The sequence below is a fragment of the Helianthus annuus genome, chromosome 7, assembly GCF_002127325.2.
Source record: "Helianthus annuus cultivar XRQ/B chromosome 7, HanXRQr2.0-SUNRISE, whole genome shotgun sequence".
NCBI lineage: Eukaryota > Viridiplantae > Streptophyta > Magnoliopsida > Asterales > Asteraceae > Helianthus > Helianthus annuus.
In genome coordinates this window covers 17933941-17954683 of record NC_035439.2, presented here as the reverse complement: position 1 = coordinate 17954683, position 20743 = coordinate 17933941, and the positions used below count along the sequence as shown (strand labels likewise).

The following is a 20743-nucleotide window of genomic DNA, read 5'->3' as shown; positions in this document are numbered from 1 at the left end:
TATTATTGCTTCCTAGACTTTCTAGGAAAAATATACTTTCTACGCAACTCTCTAAACTCATAATCTACTACTGCCCTAAACTTTATCTACCTCGCCAACACCAATAATCTATTACATGAGATAACTTTTAACCCATTAAAAATAGGTTTTTACCTTGTGATACATGTTTTGGAGTAAAATATAACTGTACAAGACCAACGTTCCTTATCCACTTCATCATCTCTTCTTCTATACCATTTCCCCAATCCAATCCAATCCAGTCCAATCGCATCCGAAACAATAATGGCTTTATCATCTTGCATACTCACCTCATCCCCTCTCTTACAAACCCTATCCCCATTCCCCAACAACAAACTCACCCACTTCCACTTCCACTTCCGCTTCCACCATCAAACCCTTAAACACGGGTTCCGAATCAAGGCCCAGACCCTTGATTTCTCGGGCACATTCTTCGAAGGTGGTCTGGGAGGTGAAGATGACTCACCCGGGTCGGTTGCTACTGCCGTTGAAGAGAAAGAGGAGCCCCAGTGCCCACCCGGGTTGCGGCCCTATGAAACTATGGCGGTTTTGAGACCCGATATGTCCGAAGATGAACGCCTCTCTCTTACCCAGAGATATGAAGAGGTATTTTTATTATTATTAATAATATTTGTGTGTGTTGTTTTTAATACGTTGGGTGTGAGTGGATGTTATGAAATGAAACCATTGCAATGTGCTGGACTCAACTGTTTTGGTTGTAACAGTAGAGTTTTGTTGTTATGGATTTGCATAGTGATTATTTTTAAGGTTGAAATTATCTCTAATTTTGGTATGGGTTTATTTGATTATGACTTTTGTTTTTATGGATTTGGATAAGAAAAATACATTGTAGGGTAAAAACTAGTTCATTTGGTTCAATGTTAGGAGCTTGGTTTAAGAAAGGTAGTAGGGTCGGTCTTCAGCCGAGGTGCGGGGTGCATAGTGCAAAAGTGTAACTCTTTCGGTATGCGAGGCACAATTTATTTATATAATGTTTCTCGTAGGTTTTTAGCATTATCTCACCAAAATTTAGCTATAAATATATGATTTAATATATAAATAACCTTTACTTGCATCCTATGTATGTGGCATCCTGGTGCACAAAACCTCATGCTATTTTTTATGTACACCGTACCAATTCAAAAGCAAGCGACCCTGCCTGCGCCTGAGGTCACCTTGCGCCTCGGCACGCTTTTTAAACCAAGGTTAGGAGTGGATCCCTGTGACCATTAGGCTGTGAGTTTGAATCTAGAAGCTCAAAAAAGATAAACGCATCTCCCATCCATTGTAGGATTTCATAACAAAATTTAAGCCAATGCTGAGTTGTTTTTTCATACTGGACTCGCGAGGGAAGTAGGGAATTTTTGGCTTTTGATAAGATTTTTCATTCGTTAGCATCTTTTTGCAGTTAAAAAATAGCAGTTGGCAAAATACGTCATATATTTTGATTTATCTGCTTTCTTCTAGATAGTCAACGTAGGAAAACTACCGAATAGATGAGCTAATCGATAACTTCAATAACCATACTGGAGCAGGACTGATTCTCCTTATTTAATCATATGATTAGTATATAGGATTTAGCCAAATCAGTGAATGGCTATTTTAGAATAAAGTTTCTTGTGATGAGTTGGATCTACAGTTGTTTTTCCCGTTCTTTCTTGCAAATTATGTTACTTGCCCTGCTTATTACATGACGTGCGAATTGCTGAATAGAAAGAAAGTTCCATTTTTTTTTTCAATTTTATAAACCAATATTTTAATTTCCACCAACAAAAGAATACCATAGTTTTTCAGGGTTTTAAAAACTACGTATTAAGATTTCTGGTATGTAATTGGCTGCTGTCTAGGTTAAAATTACCTTTAATCGAAGTCTTAGAAAGTTAAACAAAGTTGTAAATTATGCAGCATAGAAATAGGACAAAAAAGTTGGTTAAGCGTTTATGACATTAACCCACAATCAAAGTGTTAAACGTACCGATCGACTTCATCTTCGAATTGATATACTGGCTTCTGATAATTCAAAAGACATTCCCATTTTGTTGTCTCTTCAGGGCTAGTTGTGCCTGCATTTAGTCGGGCTTTAGCATGTTCCTTTTGATTAGAAATGGGCCAGTTGGGTAACGGTCAAATCTTTTATATCTTACAAATTTTGGTGTGGTGAATATGACTACAAAAATACTTTTTGTTCATATACTTTTACGTTGAGTACTTTTTAACCAGCATCACACTGTTCAAATGAACCTGGGTAATGATATTCACGCGCATAGTAATTAATATAAAATGGAGGAGAAGAATAAGAAAGGGTGTCAGGATAAAAGAGATTTATACCTTTTTTTAAAGGCACTTTAAACTACTTATAGGTATTCTTTAATTTATTATTTCTTTCGTAGTATTAGTTAAAAAGGGATCATGAAAATATCAAGCAAAGAACCTAGAGTTAGGCATATATGTCTAATCCATTCAGTTGGATGTAAGAAGCTGACAAAAGTTGGTTCAATTAGAGGTTTTGTGTCCTTGTTACCTAAAAGAGTTGTAAAACAGTTATATTTATGGGGTATGGGGCGGGTGGTTGGGGCGTGGCCCCTTGGGCGGGGGTTTCAGCCCGGGCGTTGGGTGGGCCTAATTGGCTGGGTTGGCTAGGCTATAGGTGGCTAGGATTTAAATTTAAAAAACAACAGTTTGGCCAACCGTTTGTAATTTTTAGGAAATTTTAATAATAATTTTAGGCCTTTTTTTTAATTTTGTGTGTATTTTTATAATAACTGAAAAAAAAAATTATAACACGTGGCCGCCCCACGCGGGCTAGCCACGCCCCGCCATACCGACCCAACATGCAACTAACCAGCGGTGCCCCTCGAAGTCCACGTGTCAACCCATGCCCCAAACCCCCGCCCCACCATACCCCACGGTCTTTTGTGGGTCGAATCTGGGTGAGTTTTGTCTCTCACGGGTCAAAATAGTCTAATTAAGAAAAAGCTAAAGGGAACTTGTTAGACGAGTCGAACCGGTCAGAAGTCTCCCGAAACCCAAAGTGCATATATAATGCATAAAACATTTCAAATCAATTTATTCAAATAGTTGATTCTTTTTTTATAAAGTTGGTTTACCAAGATTTTGGATGTCGTCCCCAACTTTTCAAAAGTACACGAATGGTCCCCGTGGTTTGCACTTTGTAACGCATTTAGTTCCCAGCTAACAAATTCTAAAGGTTTCAGTAGGTCCAAGTTAGAGACTGAATGCGTTACAAAGTGCAAACCACAAGGACCATCCATGTACTTTTAAGAAAAGTTGAAAACTAAAGGCGTTACAATGTTCAAACCACAGAGACCATCCGTGTACTTTCGGAAAGCTAGGGACCAAATCCAAACTTTTGGTAAACCACAAGGTTTATAAATAATATAAGTTTTGTGATCATGTTTGACTCACTAATCCTTCATAAAAAATCTAATATTTATGGGCAAAACGTGTTTTGGGTCAACCCAGCCCCCCGACCTGTTTCAACATGTACAAATGTTACCCTTGGATCGCGTGCCTAAACTATCTTTCTTTCAACTTTTATGATTCTACCTTCTGAGATAATTTGATCTTGCCTAACGTCTTACATCATTAAAGGATAACATCTGGATTTGTTGTCTGTACGTAGATATTTTCTTAGAATATATGAACTGAATTTAAATACTATTAGATAACGATTATGCAATACAAAAAGGTCTAGTTTGCGCAAGTTGCACGTAATCATTTAGAAATAAAGGTGATCAAAGACTCGTTCAACGGCAATATCCTGATCCTGAGACCTTACTTTTGAAGATTTTACTTTATTTTGACAAGGATATAGATATGGGCCATAATTTTTTTTATGTCAAAAGCAGTGTGTAACAAATCAGCAACTGACGTGACGGACTTTCAATCAGTAGTGTGGTTTTTTTAGTCGAGTGATTAACATTTAAAAATATTAATCTTGCCACTTACGATGTTAATCATTTCGGCTGTTCAACATTTTCATTTTGTGGGTCCCATTTTGCGTACCATGTTAGAAGAAACATCAGTAGTATAATTCAATATAAACATTTACAAATCACCTTTTAAATTTGTGTTATAGGATGATTATGATCTCACAAAAAGCAGTTGCTATTTTGTTTTGGTTCACCATTTTCTTTTTATTTCCTTTTCATTTTTTTATATGCACATGACATGGAATCCCTTATATAATCTCCTTGTTTGGTTGCTATTACCACTTCTGAGTCAAGAACACAACAGCTTTAGACCAAAAAAAAAAAACCTTTAAATAAAAAGTTAAGTGCTTTCTGATATATTTCATGTAATGGGAAGTGGGTATAAAAAATCTTGAATTTTTATATTCAATTTAGTGGTTAATTTAATTAATTATATTTATACTTTTTTATAGTTGCTTGTTGCTGGGGGTGGCATGTATGTTGAGGTATTCAATAGGGGTGTCATCCCTCTTGCTTACAGTATCAAGAAGAAGAACAAAGCTGGTGAGACCAACACTTATTTGGATGGAATCTATATGTTGTTCACTTATTTCACGAAACCCGAATCTATAGAGGCTTTGGAGAGAGCGTTGACGACGGATGATGACGTCATCAGATCATCTACCTTCATAATAAGGAAGAGGAAGTATTAACTGCTTTTATCTTTTGATGAGTTCTTGAAAGTTTTAGTCATATAAGCATGCATCATGTTGTAGAAATGTCACATAATTTTATCAGCATATTTATGGATACAATTATGTTATTTTGAATTCAAGAATCTTTATTTTGAGGAGATCCATGGAATGGGAGGTGATTTGCATATCGCAACTCTAGTTTAACTTGCTTTTGGCAAATTGGGTAACAGGTCAAAATAAGTGTTTTTTTAGTATGGAGAGGCTCAAGCCGACGTGCAAACATTTTTTTTCTTTTTAGTTTTCCTGAAAATTGTTTATTATCACAAAGTTATATTATATATTACTTACTACAATAAACAATTTATAAGATTTACTTATTTGAATACATTTCACATTGCTTGCAAATAATCTAATTGAGTTAAATGTCTGGTTGGTCCATGTGGTTTGCGAAAATTGCAGACTTGGTCCTAATGGTTCACTAATTACAGAGTTGGTCCTAAATGTTGTAACTTTTGCATTCAGGTGGTCCTTATTACTAACCTCTGTTAAATTTCTCAGTTAAGTTGATGTTAAATAACCAAATTGTCCTCATCTTCTTCTTCACCCCCCCCCCCTTTCTCTCCCTCCCTATCTGAAACACACGTAACCACATCAGCCATCAATGGCTTTTATCACCCCCCCCCCCTCTCCTTTTGTTTCTTATACTTTTACTTTTAATTTTTTAACTGTTGAGGGCAATTTGGTCATTTAACATCAACTTAACTGAGAAATTTAACAGAGGTTAGTGAGAAGGACCAGCCGAGTGCAAAAATTACAACTATTAAGGCCAACTCTGTAATTAGTGAACCATTGGGACCAAGTCTGCAATTTTCGCAAACCACAGTGACCAACCAGGCATTTAACTCAATCTAATTCAATTTCTTAGGCCAATGGGTACGGGGCACGGCCTTGGGCTGTCGTGGGTCGGCAGGGCACGGCTACACTACCCCCTTGGGGCTCGTCGTGGCAGAAACGTCGCCCAAGGGACGACGGGAACGGTCCTTCTTCACTTTTGCTTTCTTATCAACACACACATATATATACATGTATATACATACATACATGTATATACATACATGTATATAAAAGGGCTCATCTCCTACACCCCCTGACGTGGACGTCTACATGACACATCATCCTCAAGAGAGATCTTTTAGTCCAGTCTATTACGGATAAACATAACATAAATATTAGAGTTAATTGCTCGGATGGTCCCTGTGGTTTCAACTTTTTTCACGTTTAGTCCCCACCTTTTGAAAATAGCAGGTATGCTCCCTATGGTTTGTCATTTTGTTACTCGGATAGTCCCTGAGTAGATGTCAGTTAGTTTGAAAATAGCAGGTATGCTCCCTATGGTTTGTCATTTTGTTACTCGGATAGTCCCCAGAGTAAATGTTGGGGGACTATCCGAGTAACAAATGACAAACCATAGGGAGCATACATGCTATTTTCAAAATATGAGGACTAAACGTGAAAAAACATGAAACCACAGGGACCATCCGAGCAATTAACTCTAAATATTAAAAAGTTTGTTTATCTAAAACAAGCGTTGTTGGGTAAGAAAACTTAACTTTTTTGTGTTAAAGAGCACTCCCTACTCATAAGCTAATCATTCACTAAAATTATAAAATTAAAAAAAAAAAAAGCGACCCATGCCATAGATACTATGCAAGCTCTAGAACACTTTATGCCAGATAAAGCTTGATTTATAGCCATACAATGTTGTTGAACTTTACAATTCTTTTTGTTTTTTTATTTATAGACCAACCAATTACTAACATATTTTTCCTTAAAAAAACCAAGATCATTTCAAGTACTCATTAATATACTTTTAACATTTATTAATCAAGAGGTGAGATTCGAATCTAACGCTTTTACCACATATAAGAATTTCAGTTATCTAAAAATGGATTAAAAGGTTGGGGCTTGAAGTAAGGTCTAAATGAGTCAAGCTTGAGTCCGGCTTATTTAATTTAAGAGAACCTAGGCTGATGTTTGAGCTCTTTTTCTAAAGTTCACACTCGGCATTTGAGTAGTTTATAAAGCTTGATCTCCGCTCAAATTGTTTATTATTTGTTAATTATATTTATGATTATAATAATATGATATATATTATTTTGATTAATATTATGACAATAAAGTACTTTATAAATATATATATACACACACATGTTTAATAATTTATATAGAAAATAAGCTCGCTAGCATAATTAAGGTTAATATGTATAGCTCGAGCTCTAGCTTATTATAAATCTCAAATGTAAGGCATGGCTCGTTTTTTTTTTCGAACGGTCAACAAATTCTTTAAATGGGCTACTGTCGAAAATTCACCACATCGGGATACACTCGCCTCCAAACCAGGGGTGAACGCTCGCCTGAAGGCACGATAGTGCGGTGAGATAAAACTCGCTCAATTCAAGGATTGAACTAGCGATCTCCGCCTACACGCCTAGTCTCCCATCATCACCAGGTGCCGTAGGAAATAATGGGGAGAGCAGGAATTGAACTTGAGTACCTTAGAACACCAAGTCTTTCTGTTACCAATCCACCATCATCTCATTGGCACGGAGCTCGTTTATTAAAAGAGCTCTAATGTATGCTGGAGCTCGTGCTACAACTGGTCAAAGCTCATATCAATTTGAGTTTTTAGCGAATTGATCTCACGTAGCATTTAAGCACCTCGACACGTTTACACCACTTCCTAGATCACTTAGCTTTTAGTATTAAAGAAATGACATGATGAATGGACTCCTAAGTTAAGATGCACACAATCTTTAAATGGTGGCCCAGTTTGATGCTTCACTGTTTGAGAGAGACATTCGTGCCTATGTAATTATTTTTTAACTAGAATTTTGACTCGCCGTGTGTTGCAGCGGCTTCGAAACCTAAAATAACTCGAATTTGTGCTGTCAAATGTCACACCCAACTCGTTTCCGAGCAAAACTTACGTCAAAACATAGAACAACTGAAAACATACATAAAATAAGCACAAAAACGTATTATATTTCACCCACTCGTTACTGAGAAAAATTTACATCAAAACGTAAACCAACTTTGATTTATACTGAAATGTACTTAAATAAAGCCCGTAAGAAAATAATATTTTATAAGTTCAAAAAATGGTATTGCGTGTTGCGGCAGCGTTGAAACGTAAAGTAATTCGAATTTATCTCGTCTAGTGAAAACGTATTATTTATGACAAAACGTAGACCAACCGAAACAATACATAAAAATAAGCACGGAAATCTATTGCCAAAACGTAGACCAACCGAAACCATACATAAAAATAAGCACGAAAACGTTTTATATGTGAACCACGTACATAAAAATAAACACGTAAAACTCGAGGGGGTTAAAATGACACTTCACAAAGTTTTTATAAAGCCAGGTGCTGTAAGTAATAATATAAGTTAAGGGTTGAAAAAAGAAAAAAACCAAAAACATAAAACATAAAAGAAAAGCAAAGAAAAAAACCTAAGAAATGAAGTTTGCTACAGGTTATTTGTAAATTGTTATATATAAATTTGTCTCGGATAAAATGTGTAGTTGATGGTATTACGAGTCATTTGTAGGCGAGGAACAATTAATAAGATTCATCTATAATTCTATATTGATGGGCATTATAATTATCTACTTGTTTAATACTTATTTGGTTGTTTAATCCTAATAAGCACGTTTAATACATAAACAATTTTAAATAGACATTGTACAAACATTTGTATTTGATGCTTATCACGTATAATGGGAGGGTGAAAAAAAATGGTTATTCTGTTATTTAACTGTTTTATGTATCACAGTTAAAAAAAATAAGTACATACGTTTATACGGTCCTCACAATTATTTACTTAGAACTAATTATATATCAAACGACCATTTACTACTTTTATATTTTTATGCTATCTGTCAATTAAAAGTAAAAATGAAAAACAACTAACAAATATATCTTAAATTTTCAAAGTTTCAACAAATAAATAACGATTTATAAAATCGTACAATATGCGTTTTATTTAATATAATATATGTAAAAAGTATAAATATGAAAAAAACATACAATATCTCTGTCATGCCCACAAGAGATTGCATTCTCAATTACATATATATTTAAATAAATGGCAACCTAACATCAATTAATTGGTAGTTAAATAAGTGAATGAACATACAAGATAGTGCACCAACATGATTGATCTACCATCGTTTGATAAAAACTAAGGGGTTGTTTGTTTACCTTTTAATAAGGCTCTTAATGATTCAGACCATTTACTGGTTCAGTACTTAATGGTTCAGACTGTTTGTTTCACGAGCAGATGTCTGAATGGTTCAGACATTTGCCTCTGAATGGTTAAGATTTATACAGAGTCTGAATGGTTAAGACCTCTAATCTGAATTGGTTAGACATTTGCCTTTGAACGGTTAAGCATCATACAGGCTCTTAATGGTTCAGACCTCTTACTGATTCAGCACTTAATGGTTCAGACCTCTTACTGGTTCAGCACTTAACCATTCAGATGTTGCAAAACAACCCCTAAATATCTATTCATATCTATATAATAAAATATATTAATATGTCCCACGTATTATTTATTGAAGACATCTATTTTTTATTTTTTCTGTCATTTTTGCTTACTTATCTTAAATTGATTAACTTAATAATAAATTAATATTTATCCTACTTTAAATTTCGAACTAAATCCTTCTATTTTTCTAATAAAATATTATCTTTAAATTTAAATTGTTAATTTAAGATATTTTTAGATAAAATAAATTATTTATCACAAAAACGAAACTTTGTATTAATATATTTTTATTTTTATTTATTATTAAAAATATTGTTATATTGATTTTATTACATAATTTATAAACAAAAATTGTCAGAATTGGTACCAACATTTTATCACTCAAATGCTGTTGATTTGCTTCTTAAATAACGTATCTTATTGTGGTATCAAAACACTTTGTTTTGATATCAAACATGTTTTCTAACTTAGGTAAACATGTTTTAACATGTTTAACTCGTCACTTTTAGTCTAGTGCTTGTTTAGGGTCGTATGTCAAGCGGTCTTGACAACCGATTAGACTTTCGAACCCGACCCGTTTGGTCGATCGTTAGGATCCGACCAAGCATATTTTGTGACCATAGTTGTATAGGGAATAACCTTCCGAGGTTATATCTTATGGTCACTTAGTTTAATTAGTTGTATGATAGGTAGTTTATATGGCTTAGGTAAATGACCAAAATGCCCTTTTCATGCATAATTGGATTTTAAGCATATGTAACCTAACTTTTTCCACTTAAACTGATTATGCAACATATTTAAACATGTTAGGGCATATAATACTTGTCATAGGACTAGTTAGGCGTCTCGAACGCGCTTTCGCGCGAACGACGCGTTAAAGTAGCGTAAGCTACCTTAATGGGTCGTAACGGGTCGTAAGCACTTAGGATAGGTTCTGATTTAGAATGTAGGCTTTGTTAAACCATATCACAACTATTTCCGCAATTACCCTATCCATCGCCTATCGAGTATATCTGTTAGTTTTTTTTAAGATATAATTTTTTTTTAAAATAACCATTTCTGCAATTAGATTTATTCAACTCGGTAATACACGAGGTTTTAAAAAAATAATCTTTTTATTATTTACTATATAAAATTACATTTATTCAACCCGTGTAATACACACGGTTTTTAAAGATATAATTTTTTTATTATTAATTATATAAAATAAGATTTATTCATCCTGTACAATACACTGGGTTTTTTAAAAATATAACTTTTGTACTATTTAATATACAAAATTACATTTATTTAACACGTGTAATACACAAGAATTTAAAAGACTTTTTCGATTATATAGTACACTTATTCAATCCATACAATATATTAGGTTCTTAAAGATATAAATTTCTTTATTATTTAATATACAAGAATATATTTATTCGGCTTGTATAACAAACTATATTTTTAAAGATATATTGTTTTATTATTAATATATAAAATTACATTTATTCAACTCATATACTACACGAGGTTCTAACCTAGTTTATTTCTATATATAAAACTATTTTTAAATTTAACCTTATTTTAAATTTTTAATCACTCATCCATTAACTTTATCAAAACAACCATTAAAGTTTTTTAAAAACATTTTTCTTAAAACTTATGATACCCTTTCTGATAAAATTGTTCTTTTTTCCAATAAAATAGTTTTCTAAAACTTAATCTTGTTTTATATATATATATATATATATATATATATATATATATATATATATATATATATATTTACTACTTCTTTATTTATTAACTAGGTTATAGACCCGTGTACTACATGGAGTCAGATACAAAAGAAAACGATGCAATAAAAATGATTGTAATAAATACTTACAACTTACGTTACATATAAAATGAAAAATTACAAATGAAATGTTAAATTACAATTTATAAATCTATTAATAAAATACAAATTACAAATATCTAAAAAAAATTTGTGTAGACAACAATAGATGTCCTACTCGGAAGATTACTATTTTTATCAACAAATAACATGTAACGCTCCGCTTTTTCGTATCTAACCTGAATTAGAAAGCTTGCTTTGTAAAATCTATTCTGGAAATCTTGCTGCTTTGGTAATCGTATTTTGTTTTATAACTTTGAAAAACCGAGACTTCAATCGTAATAACACTCCTATTTTATACGAATTATACCTTAACTTATGCCTTTTATACTTACACGTCTTCATTCGTCACACTTTGATACCTATTTCGTAATTCTTGGAAACATGTGATAAACTTAAAATTTCGTATCATACGCGCACGACTTACACGTTTTTCGTTCATGTTTTTACATCCTTGAGCATCTTCGGTACTTATTCACGACTCATATACTTATATTATATCACACTTGCTAATACGTGTCCTTGTATTAAAGTTTCATAAAACACCCTTATAATATTCCTTTTATGCATAAAATACATTAAAACCTAACTTAGTTAAACATAAGGGACCAAAGTTGCCAACATTCAAACTCATATTCGGAAAACAGATCCGTCGCGCTGCACGACGGGGAAGCTTCTCTTCGGTCGCGTGACGCGAGACTTTTGATCCGGCAGATTGTTGTTTCCAGCTCAACTATTGGGCATTCTTGTGTTTGTTAAATGTGTTTTCTTCATTATATGGCCACCTACTTAACCCTAATCACCTCCTATAAAGCCCAACTCATTTCCACACTTCTCACACTTTACAAACACTTCATTATCACTCTCAAATCACTTCAAATCAGTAGCAAAACTCAGATTAAAGGCAAAAACATTCAAGTTGCAAAAGTCAGTCAAAACTCACCTTTCTTTCATCCTTTTTCACTTCTTCTTCCTCTACAAAGTGTGGAACACCTCTAGGATGGTTTTCACGAGGTTTTCCATGGAAATCCAAGGTGAAACTTCCGATTTTGAGGCCCAACTTTCTGTTTTGGGAAGAAAATTTAGTTAAACATCCTTTAATCTTATGTTTTATTCATACAAACCTATGTCCTTATGCCACTAATCAAGTCTATGATTAGTGTGCTTAAAAAAGAATTGTTATATACAAATTCAGAGGTGTTTTACTCCTCTAAACATTCTGTTTTGGAAGGGTTTTCAACCCACAAGTGTTGAACAAGACTTGAGCTTGTGTAGTGTGATTACTTGGAAAGCTTTAGCTATCCTACTTTCAATCCACATCTCACTTGATGATTTCTCCTTAGTATAGTGTGTATATTTCATTTCCATATTATTCATTCATGACCATCCTTGTTGTCCTTGTGACAACTTGTGCATTGGTGAATCTATGAAAGAGGTTTTAAAATGAAGGTTATCCTCCTACCTCTATGCATGACTTCTATGATACCTTGTTAACCTTGTTGGACTATAATCATACCACATACTATATACCATATATAATACATACAAAAACCGAACCCTTGATGATAATCAAATGGTTATTCATCAAGGTACTAAGTTACATCATATAGGTACTTAGTTTTGTAACACCTGAGCAAAATCCGCAACAATCTTGAATTCTCACTTCATTCTTTCGTGTTTACGTGTCAAATTTCGGGACGAAATTCCTTTGAAGTTGGGGATGATGTGACAATTCGAACATTTCAGGTTAGTGACGTTCATTGCTGCGATTCTAAAACCCTCAGTGTTTTCCTTCTTTATGCTTTACTTGGTTTAGAAACGTTAAATGTTGCGTGATTACGTGGAATGTAAGTGACAACTGATTGCGTGCGGGTCACGAGTAACACGAACCACATTCTTCCTAGTTACTTGTTATCTTAGGCCGACCCACACTCAAGCCCAATAAAAGTGGGTGTGGGCCGATTACTTGGACCCTGTTACTAAACTCATTGGTTGGCTAAGTAACATCATTCACACGTACACTTCATACATTGTAATAGTGTTTGGGCCGAGTAGTAGCCCAAATGAACGATGGTTTTGATTAGGGGGCCGGCTATAGAATTTATAATATATACTCACGCATGAAATTCCGTAGCATGTTAGCAACACACATCCCAACCCTAGACCCCCTAATAGTGCGACGGCAGAAGATAGGTCCCCCACCCCTTTGAGGCATCGTTCCAGTTGGCCGACTCTTGGTTAGTGAACTTATATTTATGTTAATTCTTATTGGATGATCTTGTGTTATATACATGTGCGATGTTGTGATAATTTTTGTATCATAGTTCAGATTAGGAAATTTGATGGTGGATTGTATGTATGAATGATGTAACCAAAAGGGATAGGATTACAAATATAAAATCAAAAGGGATTGGGTGTTAACAAATGACGGCTGTGCGTGGATCGGTTATAGGGAGTTGTGATGAATGACTAATGTGCACTAGATAGGGATTTAATGTTCTGATGTCATGGCATGTGAAGTTTGGTCCAATAATATGCATTGTCGGCCATAATATGTAGATCATATGGATAGTAATAAGTTGATATATGTTGCCTGATGTAATTGTCCCATCATTGATCTGTACATGGAGTTTAGATTATATGGATAATAAAATGTGATGAATTGATACTCTGATTTGGAAACCCCATAATATTCGATCATATAAAAAAATAAATATGGTTATCGGTGATTGTTGCAGAAGTCAAGGGGTTGATTTCTAGGATGTGTAATTGTCTAACACGTTGCCTTAATTGAGGTCATGATAGTTGATATTGATAATAAAATAATAAGTTAAGTCATGCATATAATTAGACCCTGAAATTGAATTACATTCATGACCGAACCGGACTTGGGCGGTTCTGTTTAGAGCTGGGCCAACTAATTATTAAATTAAATCGTGGTGATTGGGTCTTGGTTGTTACTGGATTAATTAAAAACATGGGAAAGGGGTGCTGGTTGGGCCGCATGAAACTGTACCATATATATATAAATAGCCGCACAAAGGTTACTGGTGCGGGCAGCCGCATGGTCGGTTGGGCTGGGCTCCGATGGGCCATACACACACATATACATTTTGTTGATGACACGTTACAATACCTGGGCTCGCATGTTTTGTTGACGGGTCACATTTAACTAGACTACACGGCTAACCCAATTTTAATAGTCTTGCAACTTGGGCCGATTTGATGTAGATACTATGTATATGCAGCGTGTGTATTGAGTATGCATAGGTTAGGTATATATTATTGTTGTTACGTGAAATGGGTAATCTGTGGACTTGGATACTAGTCGCTTATGCCATTGTATGTCAAATTGTTAATTTGGTTCAATTAAACTTAGAGTTGTTTTGAAACGCTAGGGTAGCGCATGACCCTACATACATATACTTACGTTTACTATACATTAGGTCGCGCGTAGCGGACTTAATATTCAACGTGTAGAAGTATTTAACAAACCGAGCAAACAAAGGTGAGTTCACTACATTCGAGCATGCGTCCCAGTGGTTGGGGACAGTCAGTGGGTATCCCATGGGGGGGATAAGTCTTTGGGTAAAAACGGGTATATTGGTTAATATTCTCACCTATCATCTTTTGTAAGTCCCTCATCGGGTATTAGTTAGTAGCGCTACTTAGGTTTGGCACCCTCACCCCGTGCCTGTATAGGACGGAGGTGAACTAATGACCCAGTCTGGCCCAGTACTAGATAGGAGTACGTGGGAAGGGCAGTCATGTATTTCAGGAGCCGTCCGTGTTTGGAAATGAGATATTAACAATATTACTTGCATTGGGTATTGAACTATTTTATATACAACGGGTAATCAAACGTTTTCTAAAACTGTGAACTCGCCAGCTTTGCCTGATACACGTGTTACATGCTCGCAGGTCCTTAGGTACTTGGAAAGCAGGAACTTGCTGGCTGGAGGGCGCGAGTGGTCATGGTTGCTTGATGGATTTATTATTAGACATTTATTTACTATGATTGATTGGATAACATTTATATTACGATACATTAACGCTTCCGCTAAACTTATGGTTTTTTTGAATAACTTATGTTGGGATTTCAGTATCTTTAAATAATGAAGTTTTATTTCAAACTTGTGATTCAATGTAATTGGTGGCTCATTGCTAGTCGTCACACGCCTAGCAGGGACACTCCCTAGGTGGTAATTTTGGGGGTGTGACAGTTTGGTATCAGAGCCACTGGTTATAGTGAATTGGTTTTAAAAACTGATTTGTAAAACCAGACTATAACTGAACTGATACGACATTGACCATGACACTCAGCTCCAGGCAGCAAGGTTCGTCTCTTGTTTACTATTACATAGCATAGTTAGTACATACTCATGATTAGTATCACACTCGAACGCACACTTGATATTACAATACGAATTACTATGCTATCTGTTTATGCAACGTGTTTTAAGAATGGGACTCTACTTGAACTTACATGCTCTATGTTGTGATGTCGTCGGTCGTACTGCATGAATTTGGAGAAACCTTTTAACATGAGTAGGGAGGAACTGAGATAAGCATGCAAATCGGGTTATTATTATGGGTGCACACATAATAACAACGTGGGGTGCATGTGAGTCCCAGTAAATCTCGACTAGTGTGAAAAAGGAATCCCGCGTTGTTAGTCAATGTTGTATTAGAACCTCGAAAACTGTGAATACTATAGCAATACTTGACATTCGCCTGAAATGGTCTGTTAATTTGTTACTTCTTCCCATACTTATAGAATCATGAACGGACGTGGTGGAGGTCGTCGTGGTGGACGCGGTGGGCGTGGTGGAGGCCGCGGTGGCGGACAAGGCGAAATCCATATGACTCAAGCTGAGCTAGAGGCATTACTCAACGCCCAGGTGGCTGCAGCCTTGGCAGCTTATCAGGCTGGTCAGCCGGCGCCACAAAACCAGCCTCACCCACCGGTCTGCACTTTTAAAACTTTCATGGATTGCAAGCCACAGACCTTCAGTGGCACTGAAGGGGCTGTAGGACTTATACGCTGGTTCGAAAAGGCGGAGTCAGTGTTTGCGATATGTAACTGCCCAGTTGGGGATAGGGTAAAGTTTGCAGCAGGCACGCTTCAGGATGGTGCCTTGACCTGGTGGAATGCCCAGGTCCAACTGCTAGGTATTGAGGCGGCAAACGCCACTACGTGGGATGATTTTAAAGAACTGATGAGAGAGGAATACTGTCCTCGAGATGAAATACAGAAGTTAGAGAATGAGTACTATCATCTGACAATGGTGGGGTCTGAAATCGAGGCGTATGTGAAGCGGTCGTATGAGTTAGCTGATTTGTGTCCGAACTTGTCCCGACCCATGTCCCGAAGAATTGAGTTGTTTATTAAGGGGTTACCTCCACGGGTGAAGGGTTTAGTTACAGCAGCGAACCTCAATAATCTAACCCAGATTGTTAGATTGGCACATAAAATCGTTGACCAGGAGGTGGAGAGCGACTCATTGCCACCTCGTGTTTCTAGCACTACCACAGCTGCCACTACTTCCACTGCATCTGCTGCTGATGGCAAACGTAAGTGGAACGATACGGACAAGGGGTCCAACTCTGCACAGCCTCAGAAGAAGACGGATACTGGCAGCACCCGCAGTTTCAGTCAGACAGCATCAGTGAATCAGAACTCGAGTAACAAGTCAGGGCAGGGATCATATGCGGGGAAGTTACCCTTGTGCAACAAGTGTAACTATCATCACAAGGGACAATGTGCTCGGGTTTGTCATCGATGTAATCGACCAGGGCATATGGCCAGGGATTGTAGGACCACACTTCCAGCTCAGCAGCAGCCGGCGCAGCAGACGGGTAGGCAACAGCCTCAGCCAACTCAGGGTACTCAGAGAGGCCCGAGGGGCACTTCAAACGAGACTGCCCTCAGCTGAGGCAGAACACAGGGGGTAGTAACGGGAACAATAATGCGGGAAATAACGGGGGTAATGTTGCGCGTGGGCGCGGATTTGTGCTGGGAGCTGGGGAAGCGCGGAACGACGGCAACGTGGTTACTGGTACGTTTTCAGTGAACGGTGTTATTGCTTCTATTTTATTTGATTCTGGTGCCGACTGGAGTTATGTGTCTTTAGAGTTTAGCTCCCAATTAGGGTTAAGTCCTACACTTCTTGTAATGAAACACATAGTAGAAATCGCAAATGGTAAAACAATCGAAGCTACACATGTTCTATTTGGGTGTAAAATCGATCTTCTGGGTCAAGTTTTCGACATTGACTTGATTCCTATTACTCTTGGAAGCTTCGACGTGATCGTTGGTATGGACTGGTTGTCCAAGTATCAAGCAGAGATTCTCTGTAAGGAGAAGATCATACGTGTTCCCCTTCCCAGTGGGGAATTTCTATCAGTTCAAGGTCATCGCAGCGGGACCCCAGTTAGCATTGTTTCGGCAATGAAGGCTCAGAAGTATTTGCGTAAGGGCTATCCTGCTATATTAGCTCTTGTTACCGATTCATCGTCTGATGAAAGGAAGATCGAGGATCTTCCAGTTGTTCGGGAATATCCTGACGTATTTCCTGAGGAACTTCCTGGTTTACCTCCACATCGTCAGGTGGAATTCCAGATTGACCTCGCCCTAGCGGCAGCCCCAGTTGCTCGTGCTCCTTATCGTCTTGCGCCAGGAGAACTGCAGGAATTATCAAACCAACTCCAAGAGCTGTTGGATAGGGGTTTCATCCGACCTAGCTCTTCCCCCTGGGGAGCCCCAGTCTTATTTGTGAAGAAGAAGGACGGGTCCTTACGAATGTGTATAGATTATCGCGAACTCAACAAGATGACGATCAAAAACCGTTATCCTTTGCCTCGTATTGACGACCTGTTTGACCAGTTACAAGGGTCGAGCTTTTACTCTAAGATCGACTTAAGGTCTGGTTATCATCAAGTGCGAGTCAGAGAGGAAGACGTTCCCAAAACCGCGTTTCGGACGCGATACGGTCACTATGAGTTCTTGGTTATGCCATTCGGGTTAACCAACGCACCAGCGGTTTTCATGGACCTCATGAACCGCGTGTGCAAGCCATACCTTGACGACTTCGTTATCGTTTTTATTGACGACATTCTAATTTACTCCAAGAACAAGGAGGATCACGAGCGGCACCTACGCCTTATCCTAGAACTCCTGAGGAGGGAGCAGTTGTACGCAAAGTTTTCTAAGTGTGATTTTTGGATACGGGAGGTACATTTTCTGGGGCATATAGTCAATGAGGTAGGCATACATGTGGATCCTGCCAAAGTTGACGCCATTAGAAATTGGGCGGCACCAAAGAACCCTTCGGAGGTGCGGCAATTTCTCGGTCTAGCAGGGTATTATCGCCGTTTCATTCAGAACTTCTCAAAGATTGCACAGCCACTCACCTCGTTAACACAGAAGAAAGTAGTTTACTCTTGGGGGACGAAACAGGAGGATGCTTTCCAGCTTTTGAAACAAAGGTTATGCAGCGCACCAATCTTATCTCTACCGGATGGCACTGAGGATTTTGTAGTTTATTGTGATGCTTCGATTCAGGGTCTCGGTTGCGTGTTGATGCAACGCGAGAAAGTGATAGCTTACGCTTCTCGACAGTTGAAGGTTCACGAGAGGAACTACACGACACATGACTTGGAGTTAGGAGCAGTAGTGTTTGCGCTAAAGATTTGGAGGCACTATTTATACGGTACGAAATGCACAATCTACACCGACCACAAGAGCCTTCAGCATATCTTCGACCAAAGAGAATTGAATATGCGACAGCGTCGTTGGGTGGAATTGTTCAATGATTACGAGTGTGCCATCAAATATCACCCAGGTAAAGCTAACGTTGTGGCGGATGCACTTAGCCGCAAAGAAACGAAACCTAAACGCGTTCGCGCATTACAGCTCACTATCCATTCCAGCCTTCCTGATAGGATTCGTACGGCCCAGACTGAGGCATTGAAGGAAGAGAACATTAAAACTGAGGGTTTGCGCGGTATGGAAAAACAGTTTGAACAGAGATCTGACGGCATCTACTACATCATGGGAAGAGTATGGGTTCCTCTGTTTGGTGATCTTAGAGAACTTGTAATGGATGAAGCACATAAGTCACGATATTCTATTCACCCGGGATCGGACAAGATGTATCACGATCTTAAGGTTATGTATTGGTGGCCGAATATGAAAGCCCTCATCGCCACGTACGTGAGTAAATGCTTAACTTGTGCTAGAGTTAAAGCGGAACACCAGAAGCCTTCGGGTCTACTACAGCAGCCAGAAATACCTAAGTGGAAGTGGGAACAGATCGCTATGGATTTCGTTACTGGATTACCAAGAACTCAGGCTGGAAACGACACTATATGGGTGATTATTGATCGACTCACGAAATCGGCACATTTTCTAGCAATCAAGGAAACAGATAAGTTTTCGCAGCTTGCAGCAGTATATCTTAAGGAGGTAGTTGCTCGGCACGGAGTGCCAACTTCTATCATCTCAGATCGAGATCCGCGCTTTACTTCTGAATTATGGCAGTCTATGCACAAATTGTTCGGTTCGAAACTTGATATGAGCACCGCTTACCACCCACAGACGGATGGTCAGAGTGAGCGCACTATTCAGACACTTGAAGACATGCTGCGGGCATGTGTGATCGATTTTGGGAAGGGATGGGAAAGACACTTGCCGTTAATAGAGTTCTCCTACAACAACAGCTACCACACAAGTATTCAGGCAGCTCCGTTCGAAGCATTGTATGGGCGGAAATGTCGTTCTCCTCTCTGTTGGGCGGAAGTAGGTGACAGTCAACTCACAGGTCCTGAACTCATTCTGGAAACTTCGCAAAATATAGCTCGGATAAGGGATCGTATGGCAGCAGCGCGTGATCGTCAGAAAAGTTATGCTAACAAGCGTAGAAAGCCTTTAGAGTTCGAAGTTAATGATCGGGTTATGTTGAAAGTTTCACCGTGGAAGGGCGTTGTACGCTTTGGGAAGCGTGGCAAGCTTAATCCACGTTACATTGGGCCATTCAAAATTCTTGAGCGGATCGGTAAAGTCGCTTACAGACTCGAGTTACCTGCGGAATTAGGTAATGTTCACAATGTCTTTCACGTTTCGCAACTAAAGAAGTGTCTGGTTGATGAGACACTATTTCGTAATTCTTGGAAACATGTGATAAACTTAAAATTTCGTATCATACGCGCACGACTTACACGTTTTTCGTTCATGTTTTTACATCCTTGAGCATCTTCGGTACTTATTCACGACTCATATACTTATATTATATCACACTTGCTAATACGTGTCCTTGTATTAAAGTTTCATAAAACACCCTTATAATATTCCTTTTATGCATAAAATACATTAAAACCTAACTTAGTTAAACATAAGGGACCAAAGTTGCCAACATTCAAACTCATATTCGGAAAACAGATCCGTCGCGCTGCACGACGGGGAAGCTTCTCTTCGGTCGCGTGACGCGAGACTTTTGATCCGGCAGATTGTTGTTTCCAGCTCAACTATTGGGCATTCTTGTGTTTGTTAAATGTGTTTTCTTCATTATATGGCCACCTACTTAACCCTAATCACCTCCTATAAAGCCCAACTCATTTCCACACTTCTCACACTTTACAAACACTTCATTATCACTCTCAAATCAC

At 37.6% G+C, this 20743-nt stretch overlaps 1 protein-coding gene across 1 annotated transcript; it reads left to right on the top strand.

Annotated features, from left to right (window-relative positions):
- The first annotated feature begins 214 nt into the window (after nucleotides 1-214).
- Nucleotides 215-4832, top strand: LOC110867962 (30S ribosomal protein S6 alpha, chloroplastic). The gene is made up of 2 exons (XM_022117025.2): nucleotides 215-624; nucleotides 4424-4832. The coding sequence occupies exons 1-2, from the start codon at nucleotides 283-285 to the stop codon at nucleotides 4661-4663; spliced, it is 582 nt and encodes a 193-aa protein (XP_021972717.1). The 5' UTR covers nucleotides 215-282; the 3' UTR covers nucleotides 4664-4832.
- The last annotated feature ends 15911 nt before the right edge of the window (nucleotides 4833-20743 follow it).